We start from the raw sequence: 16651 nt of genomic DNA, 5'->3' as shown, positions 1-16651 counted from the left end.
ATAGTCAAAACTGACGTATGTTTTCCAGAAGAGAAGAAGTGAGGGTGGGATGCAGTGGGAAAAGTTGCTGTTAAGCAGAGCAAAGAAATCACCTACTCAAGATCATCTTACTTGAATTGCCCAGGACAGAAATTTCGGTTAGATTGCTCCTCACATTTGAAGGGACAATTAACTTTGTTGTAATGACTGCAGAATCATTTTACTAAGAGGATAAAGAATTTTTCTCTAAAGTTACTTCATAGCACCCCTGTTCCAAGAAAAAGTAGTGGAGAAACCTCTTGTGTCACCTTTTTGATACAAATTAAATAAAATGTAACACTAGTCATTTAGTAGGCAGAAATTCTTGAAAAGTAAAGTTAGTATACAAAATATGAAATGCCATTGAAGGTCACTGAAGATTCTGGTCATGTTATCTATATATAAAAGAAAGCCTAACAGAATAGATCACAGTGGACATATTTCCTTCCCCACCCTATGATACTGTTAAAGATTTATTTGGATAGTATAAGAATTAGCTTTGGTAATGGCTTGCAGTATTGGAATATACCTTAAGAATAATTTTTCAGAAGACCAAATTGGGTTACATAACTACTCATGAAATGATGAATATTCAGGTTAACTCAGAGTGGATGATTAGGAGAGAGAAGTGTTAGGAATTTCTTGTTGTTTGCCCTTCTCATGCATCCGTGCTCAGATTTTCTATCTTCATTTCCCTGTAAATGGATTCATTTTTGCATTGGCAAGTCTCATGGCTGTATTACAGGGCTTGATTAGGTCCTCAGAAGTCCTCTAATGCTCCAGTCAGATGAATGTTGAAAACCTACACTGACAAGTACTGCTCAAATAAATTTTTATTCCTTGTGGTTAAAGAGAAGATGCAATGTCGTAGTGGTGAAAAAAATTCTAAAAGTGCATTTCCCCTATAAACCCCCCTGTAGTGATGTTAAAACTGCATGATCTGTTGTCTGATTTAAATGTATTGGGCTGGTGATAGTGCCTCAGGAAGGAGAGGAAGTAGCAGCACAGCATGCACATCATTCAGGATCTGACCCTTTGAGTCACTAAATCATCTAACAAGCTGAAATTTCTCTATCACAGAAAGAGATAACAAAACCCAACACCACAGTTGACTTGCTTCTGGGGAAACTACTAACCCTATAGCTGTGGCACAATACGTGTTATAGCTGCCTTTTTCTTGATTATTTTTTTTTCCTATTTGATTTTATTTTTCCTTTCATCTCTTCTCCCCGCCGCTGGAATTTGTAGAGGAATATGAAATAGAGTCATGAACTATCTGAAGATTCAAGCTAATTGGGAAACAAAAGCAAGTGAAGAGCAGATGTGGTTAGTTAGCTCTGTTGCCACCTGTCACAAATAGAGTAATTTTGACTGTGGCTAATACAGTCAACACAGTGGCCTTCACCATAAACATGTCTCCTACAAAAAATCTACCCTATAGCCTTGATTGGCTAAAACCTTATTTGGTTTTAGTAACCCACCCTGGATCTCTCGACCTAAATTCTTGTTTCTGTCACCATAAATGATGCTTTATTGGAGTTTTATGTAATTAGTGTGTATACAATTGGCTGCTGCTCTTTTTAACCGTCCCTTTTTATGAAATGCTTCTAGTTTACTTCACCTTGAGGTCAGCTTTCAGCACCATATCTGCAGAGAGAGAAAAGCTGAAGCAGATGCTGGAGTACGATGCATCCTCATCTCCATCTGCACAAATAGCGGGCTTGAAGAATGCCTTAACATCTGTAAGTGACATGCTGAAGCTCACCAAGCTTCATTGTCATCAGATACTACTTTTAAATTTTAGAATAGTTAATTTCTGTTTCTTTAGTGTCAGCTGTGTGCTAAAATTTGCAGAATTTAATCAGTAAGTTATTCTAGATCACGTTTTTCAGAGACTTTGCTAAATGTTAAAGGTATTGTCAAATCATTGGAGTTTGATAGATGGATTGATTTAGGTATGTAGTCTAATTGTATCATTTGAGATGGAGAATCAGAGGGCTGCTCTGTGACTATGAGTCTGCTTTCTTTCTGAACATGCTACTACTCACTTCTGATGGGTTGCAGGTTTCCTTTTCCTTTTCTTTACCTAAGCAGCACTCAAACATTCCCTGTATGACTTGGCATAAAACAAAGGTGAGGGTGGCTGAATGCACTCAGCTGTCCCTTCTAATGCACTAGAGCTTCACCATGCTGCACCAAGACACTGCAAAGCAAATTCAAGTACAACTTGTTTATATTGTCTTCCAGCCTCAATTATCTCTCAGTCCTCTAAAAACAGCAATGGAGCTATTAGGACAGAGCTCTAAATGTCAAAAGATTGTGCTCTTTAAAAAGGTGGGGGTTTGGTTGGTGTCCTTTATGTAATTGGTAGAGATCAGAACTTTTCAGCTTGGTCATGTTTAAAAATGACAACCAGACTGATCTGATTCCAGGGCAATGAGGGCAATCATTACCATGGCCTTAAAATTTCAGAGTTTATTGCAAACACCAAATCAGGGGCAGGGGAGACTCTCTGGCACTGATCAGTGTGATGTAGATTCTCTTAGAATTATTTCAGTATGAAAACTTCCCTTTGCTTTACAAAAGCTGCATGTGATCGCAGTTTTTAAGAGTATGAGATGCCTCTTTGCCTGGACCTGTAGAGACTGTGATGTCTCCACAGTGTTTAGAGAAAGTTGAAGTTGTGTAATAACTCATTCACTTGCACTTCTTTTGTTTTTGGCTTTCAGATGTTCCACTTCTGATATTTGAATAGGTGACTTTTATTTTTTCAGTGTTACTTGTCTACCATTTTGTATCAGAAAATCACTTTTAAGATCGCTGAACTTAGTGAACACTCAGCTTAGCATGAATTATTTTGTTTTCTGGGCAGTGAAATGTGGTTGTCCATCTTCATCCTGTACATGTCTAAAAAATACTTCTGTTAGGTTTTATCTGATGCTTGATCAGTCTTGTAGCCCATCCAGAAGTCTTCTGTGAACCGTGGCTGTTTCAGCAGGGTAATCACCTATGAGGGCTCTTTTTAATCTGCAGATCTGTAAAGTCTGTTTTGCTTCCATCAGCCTGGCAGTGGAAGAAAAATGAGCAGATTTAAAGTGAATAAACCACCACAAAACTAGCATATCTGCCTCTGCTTCCCCTCATTAAGATAGTAGCCTTGACCTACACACATTCTAAGAAAAGGAAATACAGAATGGGAAAAGATACAATATTTCTGGTTTGGGGGGAGGAAGAAGCCAGCAGAAAGAAGAAAACATTTTGTAGCAGATAATGAAAATGGGAAATTGTCATTACAGCAGAGTTATTTTGCACTTGCCTGATGAGGATTTAACACAGTGCTGAGCATTTGACCCAGTAGGGATATATAAAGCTTTATGGCAAATTCAGACCAAATATAGGTAAAGCCAGAAATAAGTTTTCTCCTCTCCATCATCACATTGAGCTTTCTGGCTTTCCTGCACCCAAGATAATTTCCAACACAAATTACTGCCAGAAGCAGAAGCATTTGTGGGATAAAGCGGATGTGTAAACAGCAGGGTTCTCCACATCCTGGTATTGATTCAGATCACTAAAATGGGATGTAAGTCTTCAATACTGTTCCAAAATTAATAATACAATCTTTTATTTCAGAGACACTTTCATTGCAGAGTTAGGCTCTCTTCCTACAAGTCTACTCTAATTGAGTATCTGTCTATCTAATTGAAAATCTGTCTATCAGATGCACCCAGAATAAGTAGATAACATGTAACAAATATGAGTTTGCAGTAGAGGCTTTTTATTCTGACCGTTGCCATTATAATCTGATGGGACATGAGTTGTATCTGTTACCTGTGTGAATTTGTCTTGTTTCTCTGTTGAAAGGCAAAGGAAACTGCCAGTATGGGAAAATTAAATGGTTTTGGATTTGGCAAGAACTAATGTTGAGAGAGGCTATGTTGGAGATAGGGATGAAGGAAGGGAGCTTGAAAAGAAAAATATCCCTGCCATCTTTGACTTTTTTTCTCCACTGATGTCTCTGTTTCCTCACACTAGAAAAAACAGTTTTAATTTGACAGATAAGGAGTAAGGTTTGAAGAATTTATAATAAAGGATTCGCTGAACCAGTAAAAAAAGGATGTGGTGGTGTTTTCTATTAGACTTTAAATAGTCTTTGCCCCTTTATATACAATAAAGCCCCGTTCGAGTTAGTTGAGAGAACTTTATATCCCCAATATTTTTGTTAAATATTCCAGGCAATAGCACAAAACACAGATCTTAAAGACCGGTTACGCAGAATACATGCCGAATCTAAGATCATTGATTCAGCATCTAATGCAAAATCAAGCCCAGATTTGGTGAAGGTGGGTATGGATTTCCTCTTTCAGTGATGTCCTGTTCCTCCAGCCCCTACATCTAGACAGTGCTGCATAGCTGCCTCTTGTCTGTTCTTGGTGTCTCCCCCGTGGTGTGGTGTGTTAGCAAAGCCAGTCTGCTTTCCTGGCTGTGAGTCATCTCTGGTGATGCATTGTGTGGTGTTTGGTTTCAAAGACTCGCCTTGTGAGCAGGTTTCCTGAGCACATCTTCCATTGCTTTCTGCTGCTGGTTCCTGGTGTTCTCCCTCGCCTGCTTCTCATTCAGCATGTACAGAGCTGCCACCTGTCACCCTCGTGCCACTGTTTCTCTTGCCCTTTTAATCCCTTGTTAAGTTATGTAGATCTTTTGTCACCCATCTAAGTGCTGTTAGCCCAGAATGTTGGCTACCAGTGTGGATCATGTAAGGTTTAGAACGATTTTCAGACATTTCCATTAAAGGATCAAAGTTAATGGGACATAAAAGAGCCCTTTCAGCCATTTAGTTGTCTTTGTGTGAAGCCAGGGACTCTTCTACATCCAGTTAGCTGGTCTGAGATTCCACTGATGTTCAGACAGCTTTTTGGCTCGCTGCAGAATGCATGTGAAAATGGTGTAATTATAGGTCATAAGATGTGGGTGTTAATGGTGCTAGTGAGGGAAGCCAGAACTGTGTTATTTCTGATGGATTTTCCTAAATGTTAACTCATACAGAAACCTCTGATGTGCTTGTAGTATAAATCTTTCATTAGGACTTGAGTGCATGTAATGCTGGGGCTTTTACATAACTAATTATTTCCTTTTATTTTTAAAGACAGTTTAGTCATTCCAGAACAGATTCCATCTGTTCGCTTCTGGTTCAGTTCTGGTGTAGTGGAGCTGTGTTTTGGTCATATTTAGCTGTTCAGTTTTGGGTTTTTTTTCCTGTAGGTAGTTGATCATTCTAATGCCTTTTGCTTTAAAACCCACGAGAATTTGAACAGCCCTTAAACTGCTGTCCAGAAAAGCATTAATGCGTTGTTACTTCGTTTCAGGAGTTATTTTCTTTTTCAGTGGAGGTCCTTGCAATGACAATGGGTTATTTTTGAATCTTTTGCTATGTGCTATACACACACAAAGAGACACACATGACAAAAATAGCTTTCAGAAGGTCCTTTGGAGGCTGGATTCACAAATTCCCTCTGGCATGGCTTGGGCTGGAACTTGAGGATGAAATCACTTATACTGGAGAAGCTTTATTTTAAGACTGTGTGAGGACTGTGATGCAGTAGTGCTGCTGTGAGGAAGACAGGGCCACTACACAAAACTTGTCACTAAATGATACATTGGGTGTTGTGATCCACCTGTGAAAATTGAAGCAGTATAAAATAGTAGCTCAAGCCTTTGCATAAGGGAAAAGTTTTGTTTGTCTATTGGGTAATTTACTGTAGTTCATCATGCCAAAGTGGGAATATGGAACAAGAAAAACTGAAGCTTATGTGTTAGATATATAAACCTGATGCTCTTTTATGAGTCTTTCCTGCTTGCTTTCCTTCTCAGATTCAAAATAGTATTGGAAATAATCCCAGTAGCAATGCTTATGTGTGTAAGGTTGTTTTTTGTTTTTTTTTTACTTGTGTGCTAGTATAACTGCCGTCCTCCAGGAGGAACAATGTTGAGGTTCTCTTTTATCCCTGCTGTAAAAGGAGGGGGTTTTTCAAGTCTTTTTTATAGCAGTTTTTGTTCCCTTGTCACCATTATCAGCATGGTGTATAACATTCCATACTAACTACCTACAGAAATGCTTTGAAAGAAGGTTTGTCAGCTCAATTCTGGCCTGTCACGTTCATTATGTTGTTCTGAAAATAAAATACCACAATTCCTGCAAAATCATGATGTGGAAGTCATGGTTATAAGCTAGTAAAGCACCTCATGCAGAAAATCTTGAGAGCAGCTAACCCACTCATTTGGGCCAGCATAGCTCATTTCCTTTGCGTTGGTGGAGTTATCAGGGAAAACAGTAGCACACAAGCTTCTCCAACTTCTGTACTGCCACCACACAAAGAGAAGTCTCACTGGTCACCCCACCTTTGCCAGGCCACCTATTGGAGCTCTGCTTACACCAATGATCTGCAGTGCTCCCATGGGAGGGGCTGTCAGGATCTCTGTGGCAGTCAAATGTGCCTCCAGCAGCAAAAGCAATTCCAGTTACGTGGCTTTAATAATACGTTGGTTTTGGGTAACGTGGAGATATCTCAGGTGTGGATATGAAGGAATGACTTCAAAAACACAGCATAGAAAATTAGGAAATAAAAAGACCTAGGAAAACATACCATTATAAACAAAGCAACTTTACCCCTCTGAATTTTGTAGACTACTCGACGGCAGGCTTTGCATTAAGCAAGGCTTGAGCAGGAAAAGATTAATTAATTTGCTAAGATCAGGAAGGAATCTGAATCTAGGGTGTAATAAAAGAGATGGGAGTTTTGTTCTTTTGTGGGCTTTTTGATGATACACTTAGATATATCTCTCTAAATCATTCAAATAGCAAAGCATTTTTATGTACAGCACCTTAGGTGATTTACTCAATATGCATTGCTTTATTTTCCTTCTTTTTCCTTCTCTTTTGGTCTGTTTTACTTTGGTTTTAAATCCCACTTTGAAACACATGCTGTCTTTCACATAAATTGAAGAGGGGCATGTGCAATCTTCTCCCAGTGTTTTACAGCCCTTCAAGTTGGGAGACTGTGGAATTGCATGCGTGAATGTTGTTTGTGCTACTTCCCTGCTCAAAACTTTTTTCTTTTAAACAGGAAAATTCAAGAGAGGAAGGCAGAGGTCTGGTTCACCAGGTCTCCAATGAAAGCAGACTGTCTGTCGCTGACTCTCTCACAGAATTCTTTGATGCACAGGAAGTCCTGCTGTCTGCTAGTTCTTCAGAAAATGAGGTCTGAGCAAGGAGATTGACATCATCCAGATGTCTTTTCTTATCTGCTTATTGACTGGCAATCTTTCTGAGTTCTAACTGTACATCAGAAGACTGCCAGAAAATTTAAATTTTCAAAACATTTAGAAATTAATATGCCATTTATTTTTATTTGCTGTCATTGTCTCTTCACTGTAAAGGGTAGCCAGTATTATGAAGAAGTCTTACATACACAGTGAGGGAGATGGCAATTAAGTAGCTTGTATGCAGATACTGCAGACATTGTAGTCTGCCTTGAGGCATTATACAGGTGCCCAGGGAATTGCACCACAAAAATGCTTATTCACACCTGTCCTTGTGGTACCTGTAGGTACCTTGAGGCTGATGTCATACATATTGAAATTTATTAGATCTTTGTTTCCTCTCCTAGGTTCCATAAAAACTTTGGCTTTTGATATGAAGAAAGCCTTCTTAGTTGTGAAGCCAAGGAGGGGAAGCATGTTTCCACTCAGGTTAAAATTTCAATTATAGCCATCTCTCCCAAACTCAAATGCATCTTCTTAGGACTTTGTAGTACTTTTCTATAGTACTGAAAGACAGCTTAAACAGTTCAATTATATTAAAACAATAATTGCAGCTGAAAGTAATAATGTCCACATGCATTTGGGATTATTTTAATGAGTGATGTATCTTGCTTTTTTCCCCACCCCACACTCAGGTATCAGATGATGACTCATATGTAAGTGATATCAGTGATAATGTCTCAGAAGATAACCTAAGCAATGACATGGAGAATGAAAGACAAACTTTAGGTAAGTTCAGTGAGGTTTTTATGCCATGTTTTGAGAATTTTGTTACTGCTTGTTTGGATATTTTTTTCTTCTCTTACTAGATAATTTGATATTACGGACTTTGAGATGTAAAAAGCTGGTTTGAGATGTAAAATGCTGGTTTGAAACAGCAGATTCCAGCTAATCTGCTTATCTGGGCACTGTTGATTAAGCAGGATGGTGGCTCTGTATCAGCAAGGAAACACCTCTTTCCTTGGCTTCTGTGAGTGACTCCCACTCTAACTCAGTTTCTCATGGCCACAGGATTTTTTCAAAGTAGTAAGGACCAGCTGCTTTCATTTTTTCAAAAAAGTTATTTTTTCCTTGTCACACTGTTTTTTCAGTCTGCAATTTAGCAACTGCATTCAGAAGTCCTGTTGTTTTAGAAGAACTTAGGGTTTAAAGGAACATGAGAATAATTACTCACTGGCAGCTCTGGTGCATGACCACAAGAATTTCTTTCTTGCATGTATTACTCATGATAGTCTTGTTAGTACCTATGCTAATTTGTCCTCCTAATGGAAAGAGACTCAAAAAAAGAAGAATTGGTCATTACAACCTAATTGGCTTTGTGCCTTCAACTCATTTCAGCTAACCACAATGTTCTTCCCAGCCTAAAAATATATTTTTATTTTCAAAAGTGCTGAACAGTGATTTCTCACTAGCAGCTGTTTCCTGATCATCTCCAAGAACCAGCAGATTCCTATGAACTTGGGTAGTTTGATATGTATTCTGTAACTGTTCAAAATTAAGACATTTCAATTTTTCCTTAAAGTTAGGAAAGAATACAAATGAATTTATTTCCTGATCTGGACCTTAGAAAGCTGTATTGATATGGCAGTTCATCTTTTTCTAACAAAGGCTGTCACTGAAGCTCTTCAGTATAAGAGGCACCTCTGCATGCTTCTGGTACCTGCTATTTCTGTGCTTTGGGCAGCCTGCCACTGCCATCAATAGAAAACTGGATGTCGTTTTCCTACAGGGCTTTAGCTGCACCATAAATTGTGGGATTATGACAAAATCCTCTGGCCACTGTAATGTAGAAGGTCAGATCAGATGTTGATAATGGTCCAGTTTGGCCTCAGAAGTCATTGACTCCCCCTGGAGGTCAGATGTCTAAACCTCCTTTGGTATTCATCCTGTCTGTCACAGCTCCTCCAAATCAGAACTGCCTGGGCCTTTCTGTAACGCAGACTAGGCAAACTTCACTGCTTAGAAAATTTGGCATCTGAGCACTGAAGTTCTTGCTCCACTCCATTAATTACTTCAATTAATGGACTGGTCCTGAATATGTAAATGAGCCAATTTGCATTCTGTTTTTAATAATCAGAAGCTGTCAAAAGGCATAGCCAAATCCCATTTCTGGGAGCCCTTTTAAACAAGACAGGTTTTTAGTATTTACCTCATTCCTGAGGTATCTAAGGGAACATCCTTCTTTTTGGCCTCTTCTGCTATTAAATAAATTCTTCCAATAGGGAAGTAAAAAAGTGAGCTCCTTAACTCTCAACAGTATAATTGTTTCAGGTAGGTTTTTGGACCCCTAGTGCCTATGCCATTTTTAAGCAAAAAGAAAGATATAGGCAAGGGGCTGCAAATGGTTCACCTGACCTTGTTATAGTAACTCAATCATATGAGGTATTAGGACTTGGAGTTTGCCAGTGGTAGGAAAGATGGAAACTCCTTCCTCAAAACTCTGAGGCTACTGATTACCCTATAAATGTTCCACGTGAGGCATGGGCTGGGAGGCGTGGCAGGCATGGGGAAGTTTGTCCTTGTGGTCACCTGTCCCTGCTGTAAGCACTGCTGATACCCTGCTTATGTCAGTGGCAGAGAAGAGGAAGTACTAGTTAAGTGCATTTAAGGGCAGGGATTCTTCAGGCATGTGTAGCTCAGAAGGAGATGTGCAGCCCAGTGTGGGTTTAATTCCTTCAAGACAGAGCTGTGTGGGGAAAGCCAGAAAAGGACAGGGCTTGACAAACTGAGGCTATGCCTGGGTGTCTTCAAATAGTAACTGATCCTAAGGCAGGAGCTTCCTAGCTGCTCCTGAGGATGTGGAAAGATAAAATATGTTCTTGTAGTGGCAAACACACTCTGAAACAAAAGTGATGTACAGCTAAGCAATATAATCACTTCAGACTAGTGCCTGTTGTGGAAGCTTGTAGCTCTATTTGGATTTTGCTACAAATCCTGTCATGGCACGCTTAGAGCTATTTATCCTGTTCTGATTACTTTGATATAGGAACATAGACTTCAGATATTCATGTCAAGGACTCTTGACTTGAGTCCTTGTTTTTTTTTTTTAATCTTCAGCAAACCCATAGCTCTACAGTTGCTTCAGCTTTTGCATCCTTACAACACATCAATTCTCCATCAATATATGGGTATATGTCAAAGTAACTCAAATATAGGGGTATACTCAAAGTATATCTCAAAGTAAGTTTAAATGCTATGGGGAGCAATGTGGAAAAGCCTGAATGTAAATTCATGGTACAGTAAATTTCCCTGGTAGGAGTATGCAAAGAAGTAGGAAGAGATCAGTAGGAGTAGTTATTATCCTTGCATCTGTAAGTTACATCTTGCCTTCTGAGAAGTGTCAACTTAATTAAAGCTCTGTCAAGGAAGGAGGTTTTATATCCCCTAAACAGATAGGAATCCATCTCTGTTACAAATAAAATAGTTATAATATTTACACTTTCAAATTCAGTGGAAAGTCTGAGTCTTTTCTTGCAGACTTTAAGGGAAAAGGTCATTTTTATTCGTCTCTTGTACTTGGCATTTTACTTCTGTTAATGTACAGAAAATGTGATTCTTAATTTTGTCATTTTTATAACAGGCTATCTTCAAACCACAAGTGAAATACTTAAATGATTCGTGGGTGGAAGGAAGTTTTGACAGAAGGAAAGATGGTTGCATTTTAATGTATGTTTGCAGAGGGGGATGAAACTAAGAAAATGTGAATTTAATTGTTCTGCCACTTCCTTCCTTTTCAGATTGTATTTCTGAAAGCGGAATCGGATGCAATTCTAAACGGAGAACGTGTTTACCAGCTCCATGCCCTAACACAAGTAACATCAGCCTGTGGAATATCCTGAGGAATAACATAGGGAAGGATCTCTCCAAAGTGGCCATGCCTGTTGAGTTAAACGAGCCCCTGAACACGCTGCAGCGCCTCTGCGAGGAGCTGGAGTACAGCGAGCTCCTGGATACAGCAGCGCACACGCCAAACCCCTTCGAGCGGATGGTAAACACCTGGTTCCAAACACTCAGAAACACTCAGCAGAATGAGAATTAACATAAAAGCAGTGCTGAAGAAGTGAAGATGTTCTATTCCATTGTTTTGTTTCTCTCAGCTGAGAGGCAAACTCTCCAAATGTCTGTACATACTCACACAGCCTCTATTTTTGACCATTCTGTTCCATTTTTGTTGCTTTTTCAGAAAGTCTCTCTCTCCTCAAGTACCTTGCAGTACTGCAAGTTTAAACAAAAAAGGAGCTTAGTTCTGTTTTGCAGCTCTTGCTCTCTAATATTAAAAATTACAGCAAAAAGGGAGGATGGGATTGAATTTAGTTCCCTCTCAAAGATGAAAGCTACAATAGATCTTTTTCAAGGGTGTCTGATGTGGTAACACATTTCTTCATAGACATGCTGGATCTTCCAGCCCTACATGACTGTGATATCTTTATATTAACTAAATGAGCTCCATGGTTTTTATTAACTGGTTTTCTGAAGTTTTTGTGTTTATCCAAAAGATCAGGATCTCAAAACTAGGCTGTATGCTGTATGTTGGGTACAATAATGATGTCATCCTCTTCCAGGGCAGAACCCTGAATTCTGCATTTGGCAAAAGAACAAGAGAGAAATGCATTTGTTGCTCTGCTTCCAGGTGTACAAGAGCTACTTAATATGCAAGCCCATAAATAAAGGATTAGAAGCTCCCTAAATTCTCTTAAATGAGAGATGGAGATTTTCCCATAAACTGAATTAAGCCTTTTCAACTGAATGTACCTTATCTCAAAATGAGGTTATTAATGAGAGTAGGTAATCATGTTGAAAACACTGCTTGAAAAGTTTCTTTCCTCATTCTGACACTTTCAAGGGTTACAATTTAGGGCCTATTCCCAGACTGTGGTCATTTACTGGGGGTTTCAGACCATAGCATTTTGTGTTCTCTTGAGAACATATGCTAAAAGGAAAAGGAAATGAGCAGTAGTTGTTCAGAAGGGAGGGAAAAGAAGCCTTTTCCCTCCTCCCCACACCCAAGCATCTGGAAATTACCTCAGACTGGTGTATTCTTTGCCTTTGAGAAATTCCTGAAGCAAAATTTAATGCTAGCTGTTGCATAGTAATTGCAATAGTTCAGAAAAGAGCCTATCCTCAGTGGACTTGTTTTCTGAAACTGTGAAAAGAGAGTATCTACACTTTCACAAGATGAGGAAAAGGGAATAAAAAGAGGAAAAAAAGTGTTACAAAAAAGACTTGAATCCAACGACCCTGAATTCTAATTTCTCGTGTTATGCTTGAGTTGACAGCAGAAATTTGGAAGGGCTACCTGTGTGTCAGTCATGAACAACAGTTTCATGATTAGGTAATAGCACCCAGTAGATAAAAAGCAATTTAAGTCAAACAGCATTAGACATAGCGAAGTTGGTGAAAAATCATCCAATACTTCCAGTGCCATGTTTATGAAAAGGATAGTTGGTACATTTATGGAGTCACAGATGTAACTATAAAAACCAGTTATTATACTAAATTTAACAGTGGCTTTAAGGTTACTTCTTTGAACTGTGTTGCAGAATGCTAAACTGTTTCAAACACTTTTCAGAAATGCTGTTTTCAGTTGATGAAATTTGCAGTATCTGACCCTAGCAATTCTATCCCTGACCTATTGAATGACTCTGAAAATTGAATAATCCTCTAATGTGTGAACTAGGGCTTAGCTTGCGGGAGGCGTGCATGTCTGTAGCCTGCAAATGAAGGGAAAACTACAGAATCAGGATAAATCTTGCTTTTATTTGTTTTGTGTCTGTTGTAAATTAATTAATCTAAGTCCCAAAAATGTACTTCCCAGGTGTACATAGCTGCCTTTGCAGTCTCTGCCTATGCATCCAGTTACTACCGAGCTGGAAGTAAGCCATTTAATCCTGTGCTTGGAGAAACCTATGAATGTATCCGTGAAGATAAGGGTTTCCAGTTCTTTGCAGAACAGGTATTGTATGCTGCAACCCTTAGAATTGCTACTTGATACACTGCTGAATTCTAAATGTGTGGCTGGAATTCTCCAGAATTACTGGCAAAATACAAAATTACTCTACGTTACCTGAGCCCAGCAAAACCCAAGGGACTTTGCTGAATTATAAACAAGGGGAATTGTTTTTTGAGGAAAGTCTGCTAAGTCTGTTGTGGAACATCACAACCAGCAGCTGACACTGGAGGAGCACAGGCTGGCAGGCTGCCTGCTCCAGTAACAGGATATCTTGGTTAAGTAGAGTGCAATTCCCCATGCTGAAATCTGACCACAACTGCAACAAAAGTTTACATTCTTGTAATTTTCTTTTGTGTGTGATCATTAAAAATACTGTATCTTCAGCTGTTTAATGCCTTCTTTTGTAAAAAATGTATCCCTTGTGCAAGTCAATCAACCACAAGTATTTCCAATGGCACCATGACTATTCCTGCTTTCTGTCCAAATACTTAGGAGGCTAAGCCTTGAGAATTGGCTACCACAGCTGAGTAGGTGAAGGATTTATACAGCACATCATGGTCTGAGTGTTTATGAAGATAATTCCCCACTAGTAGAATAATTATTAAGTATGAGTGAAAAATACTAAATTCTAAATTTAAACCAGCCAAGCTACCAGAATTGCTAAACTTGAAGCATATGGTAAAAAGAGATAAAACTTAAATACCTGGTGCCTGGTATCAAACTAAGAATGACTGAAAGCTGTCTCATTCTGTCTAGACATAAAAAATACAAAAAGTGCAAGTGGGCAAAGGTGTGCAACCTAGAAATTTGATCAGAGAAAGACTTCTCAGAGGCTTCCTTTAGGAAATAAAAAGTGCTTTTTACTGCCTGTGAAGGTACAGCATTTTGCATATTATGTTTTAGAATTGACAAAAAAGAATGTTATGTGATCTTTCCTTAGTCTCAGGAAATGTCACAGGCAAGAGTAAAAATGAGGGGGGGAAAAAAACCAACAGAAAGTAATACAGTCAAAGCAAGAATCAAATTTAAAGTTCATGTATCTGGTTCATCACTGTGCTACTTCAGTACTACAATAATGTGTATGGAGCACTGCAAGTACCAGCACAGCATCAAATTTGAATACTGAAGTGGTGAATAGAAGTTAGCACTGAGTTTAATGTTACACTGAATTAAAGGAAGGTGTTTTCACTTGAATATTGGGTAAACCAGTACAAAGGCTAGTTTTTATAAAGAAGAATTTTACTACTTGAGCGGGCTTGTGCTATGTAGAACTGTTGTTCTAATATGAGAAATAAGTGAGGTGGGTTTAGAGTGGTGAAGTTACTGTAACAATATGGGGTGGAGAAATATTAGAAACAGAGGGCAGTATGGGAAGAAAGAAATGTAATGCAGCTTGCAAGCATTAAATATTTCTCTTTACATCAGGAACAGTGGCTTATTGCTTGCACTAGCATTTTGATGCTTGCTTCACCTTGTTAGTGCAGGCAGAATGTAATTAATGGATAGACTCACAGAAGATACAAAAGTAACAAAGATTCTGTTTTATCACAGGAGGGAGTTTAGAATAACTCCTGTTAGCACCATGACCTTACTCTGGAATTATAACAGTTTAAGTGAGAGCTAAGTTTAACCCATGTATTACAGTGACATCTGGGGTTAATCTGGCTACAGTATGTAAGAGAGAGAGAGAGAGTTGCTCTTGCTGAATTAGGCCATAGCTGAAAGTAATTAGTACTACTTTTTTTTTTTTAACCAAGTAGAGGATGTTCAATAAATAACTGGATGCCTGTGGGGAAAATGTTTAGTAAGAGATTTGTGAAATGAGTAATAAAAAAAAAGTAAAAGTTGACTTAACTTTTTTAAGTTGATTTTTCATAGTGAAGAATAGCAATCTGACTTGAAAATAAAGTTGCCCAAGGAACAGCTGGCATTACACATCTTAAGAGCTGCTCCTGGTCCTAGTTGCGTTCACCCAGAAGGGAGAATTCAGGTTGAGGAGGAATGGCTGCTCCTCCTTTCACTTTGTGCTTTTTTTATTTACTGTTGCATTTTAATAGTCTGAATTGTTTATTTGCTCACAGTCCTTGCTTTGCTAGTTTGGTGGTTGCCCTAATTTCTGCACGTGCTGTTGCCCAAAGCTGATGAAATGCAGTGCATGTGGTTAGAGTTTCACCTAGAAACACCTGGGGTGCCACTGCTGCAGTGGTGGGCATTGCTGGATGGAATTTCCTGGCTTGATTTCTTCACCCCTGACCCCTTAGAGATGCTGATCACTATCTCCTCCCTCATACTCAGGGTTTTGTGGTTATTCACTGTACAGAAGCTTTTGGCCCTTTGTTGTTTTTGGTTTTTTGAACATTTTTATCTGTGCACTCGAAGTGTAGTTTTTGTTAATCTGTTAAGAGGTCCTAAGGGTAAATTTAATTATTACCTCAGAGACAATGTACAAAGCATATTGCTAGATTTTCACTGGAACAAAATCTCAGGCCTTTTAAAATAATTGTTTGCCATTTCTTTCAAGGTTTCTTGGGTCTGAGAACCTTTATTAATCTCACTGCCTCCCCCTTCAGGACACAACTGCAAAGTGAAAACTAATGTTCCAACTGTAAATGCCATGTGGGAATGAAGGAGAAAACAAAACAAAAGAAGCCAAACCAAAAAGATTGTTCAAGTGTTCATGTGTTAATCTTTTTTCCCCCCTCTCTTTTCATGTCTTGCTATTAGGTCAGTCACCACCCACCTATTTCTGCATGCCATGCTGAATCTGTGAACTTTGCTTTTTGGCAAGGTAACTCTTCAGTCTATCATTTACTTGTACAGTGTTCATAATGTTTTCATTTTATGTCTAACCGAAAATATCCATAAATTAGGAAAAGTTGAAATTCCTTGCTTAAATTTGTATTAGAATGATTTTATGAAATCTTAGCCTATCCTTACTTGCATTCTTCTTACTTGGATCCTCTGCTATTATAAAAATTCTCAAGAGACTTTGCTTTGTTTGGATTTTTTTCATGTAATATTAATTGATTATTATTTTCATGTACAAATATCTGTTCTTCTTTAAAATCAGGTTTGTTTGGGGTTTTGGGGGGAGGGATGTTGTTTTTTAGTAAAAAAGAATAGTATGTCAAGCTGTTTATAAAACAATCAAGCCTGAGGACAGCATGAAAACACTACAAGTTAAATCCTGAACCTTGGCAAATCTTGTAAACCTGTTCTGAAAGCAATTTTCAAAAATGAGCATAACAGCAAGGGTAAATACATTTACCTTCTCTTTCTCTGCTGGCATTATTACAATATGTAAGATTTTGTGCTATTTGACTACTGTTTTTTTCCAAAGATGTGTGTTGAAGCTTTGTTTGCTGT

The 16651-nt window shown here is 38.5% G+C and overlaps 1 protein-coding gene across 2 annotated transcripts in view; it reads left to right on the top strand.

Moving 5' to 3' along the window:
• OSBPL3 (oxysterol binding protein like 3) overlaps window positions 1–16651 on the top strand; it is an 86941-nt gene that overhangs the window by 55932 nt on the left and 14358 nt on the right. The window contains exons 12-18 of one of the 2 annotated variants that reach the window (XM_036406503.1): window positions 1630–1760; window positions 4251–4358; window positions 7140–7274; window positions 7971–8064; window positions 11073–11323; window positions 13151–13288; window positions 16010–16073. In XM_036406503.1, coding sequence (XP_036262396.1) covers window positions 1630–1760; window positions 4251–4358; window positions 7140–7274; window positions 7971–8064; window positions 11073–11323; window positions 13151–13288; window positions 16010–16073 — 921 coding nt within the window. The remainder of the gene's footprint in view (window positions 1–1629; window positions 1761–4250; window positions 4359–7139; window positions 7275–7970; window positions 8065–11072; window positions 11324–13150; window positions 13289–16009; window positions 16074–16651) is intronic. The other variant, XM_036406504.1, reaches the window with a different exon arrangement.

This window comes from Molothrus ater, chromosome 1 (assembly GCF_012460135.2).
Source record: "Molothrus ater isolate BHLD 08-10-18 breed brown headed cowbird chromosome 1, BPBGC_Mater_1.1, whole genome shotgun sequence".
NCBI classification, from domain to species: domain Eukaryota; kingdom Metazoa; phylum Chordata; class Aves; order Passeriformes; family Icteridae; genus Molothrus; species Molothrus ater.
The sequence above is the reverse complement of the archived record's forward strand: the minus strand, read 5'-3'. Positions and strand labels throughout refer to the sequence as shown.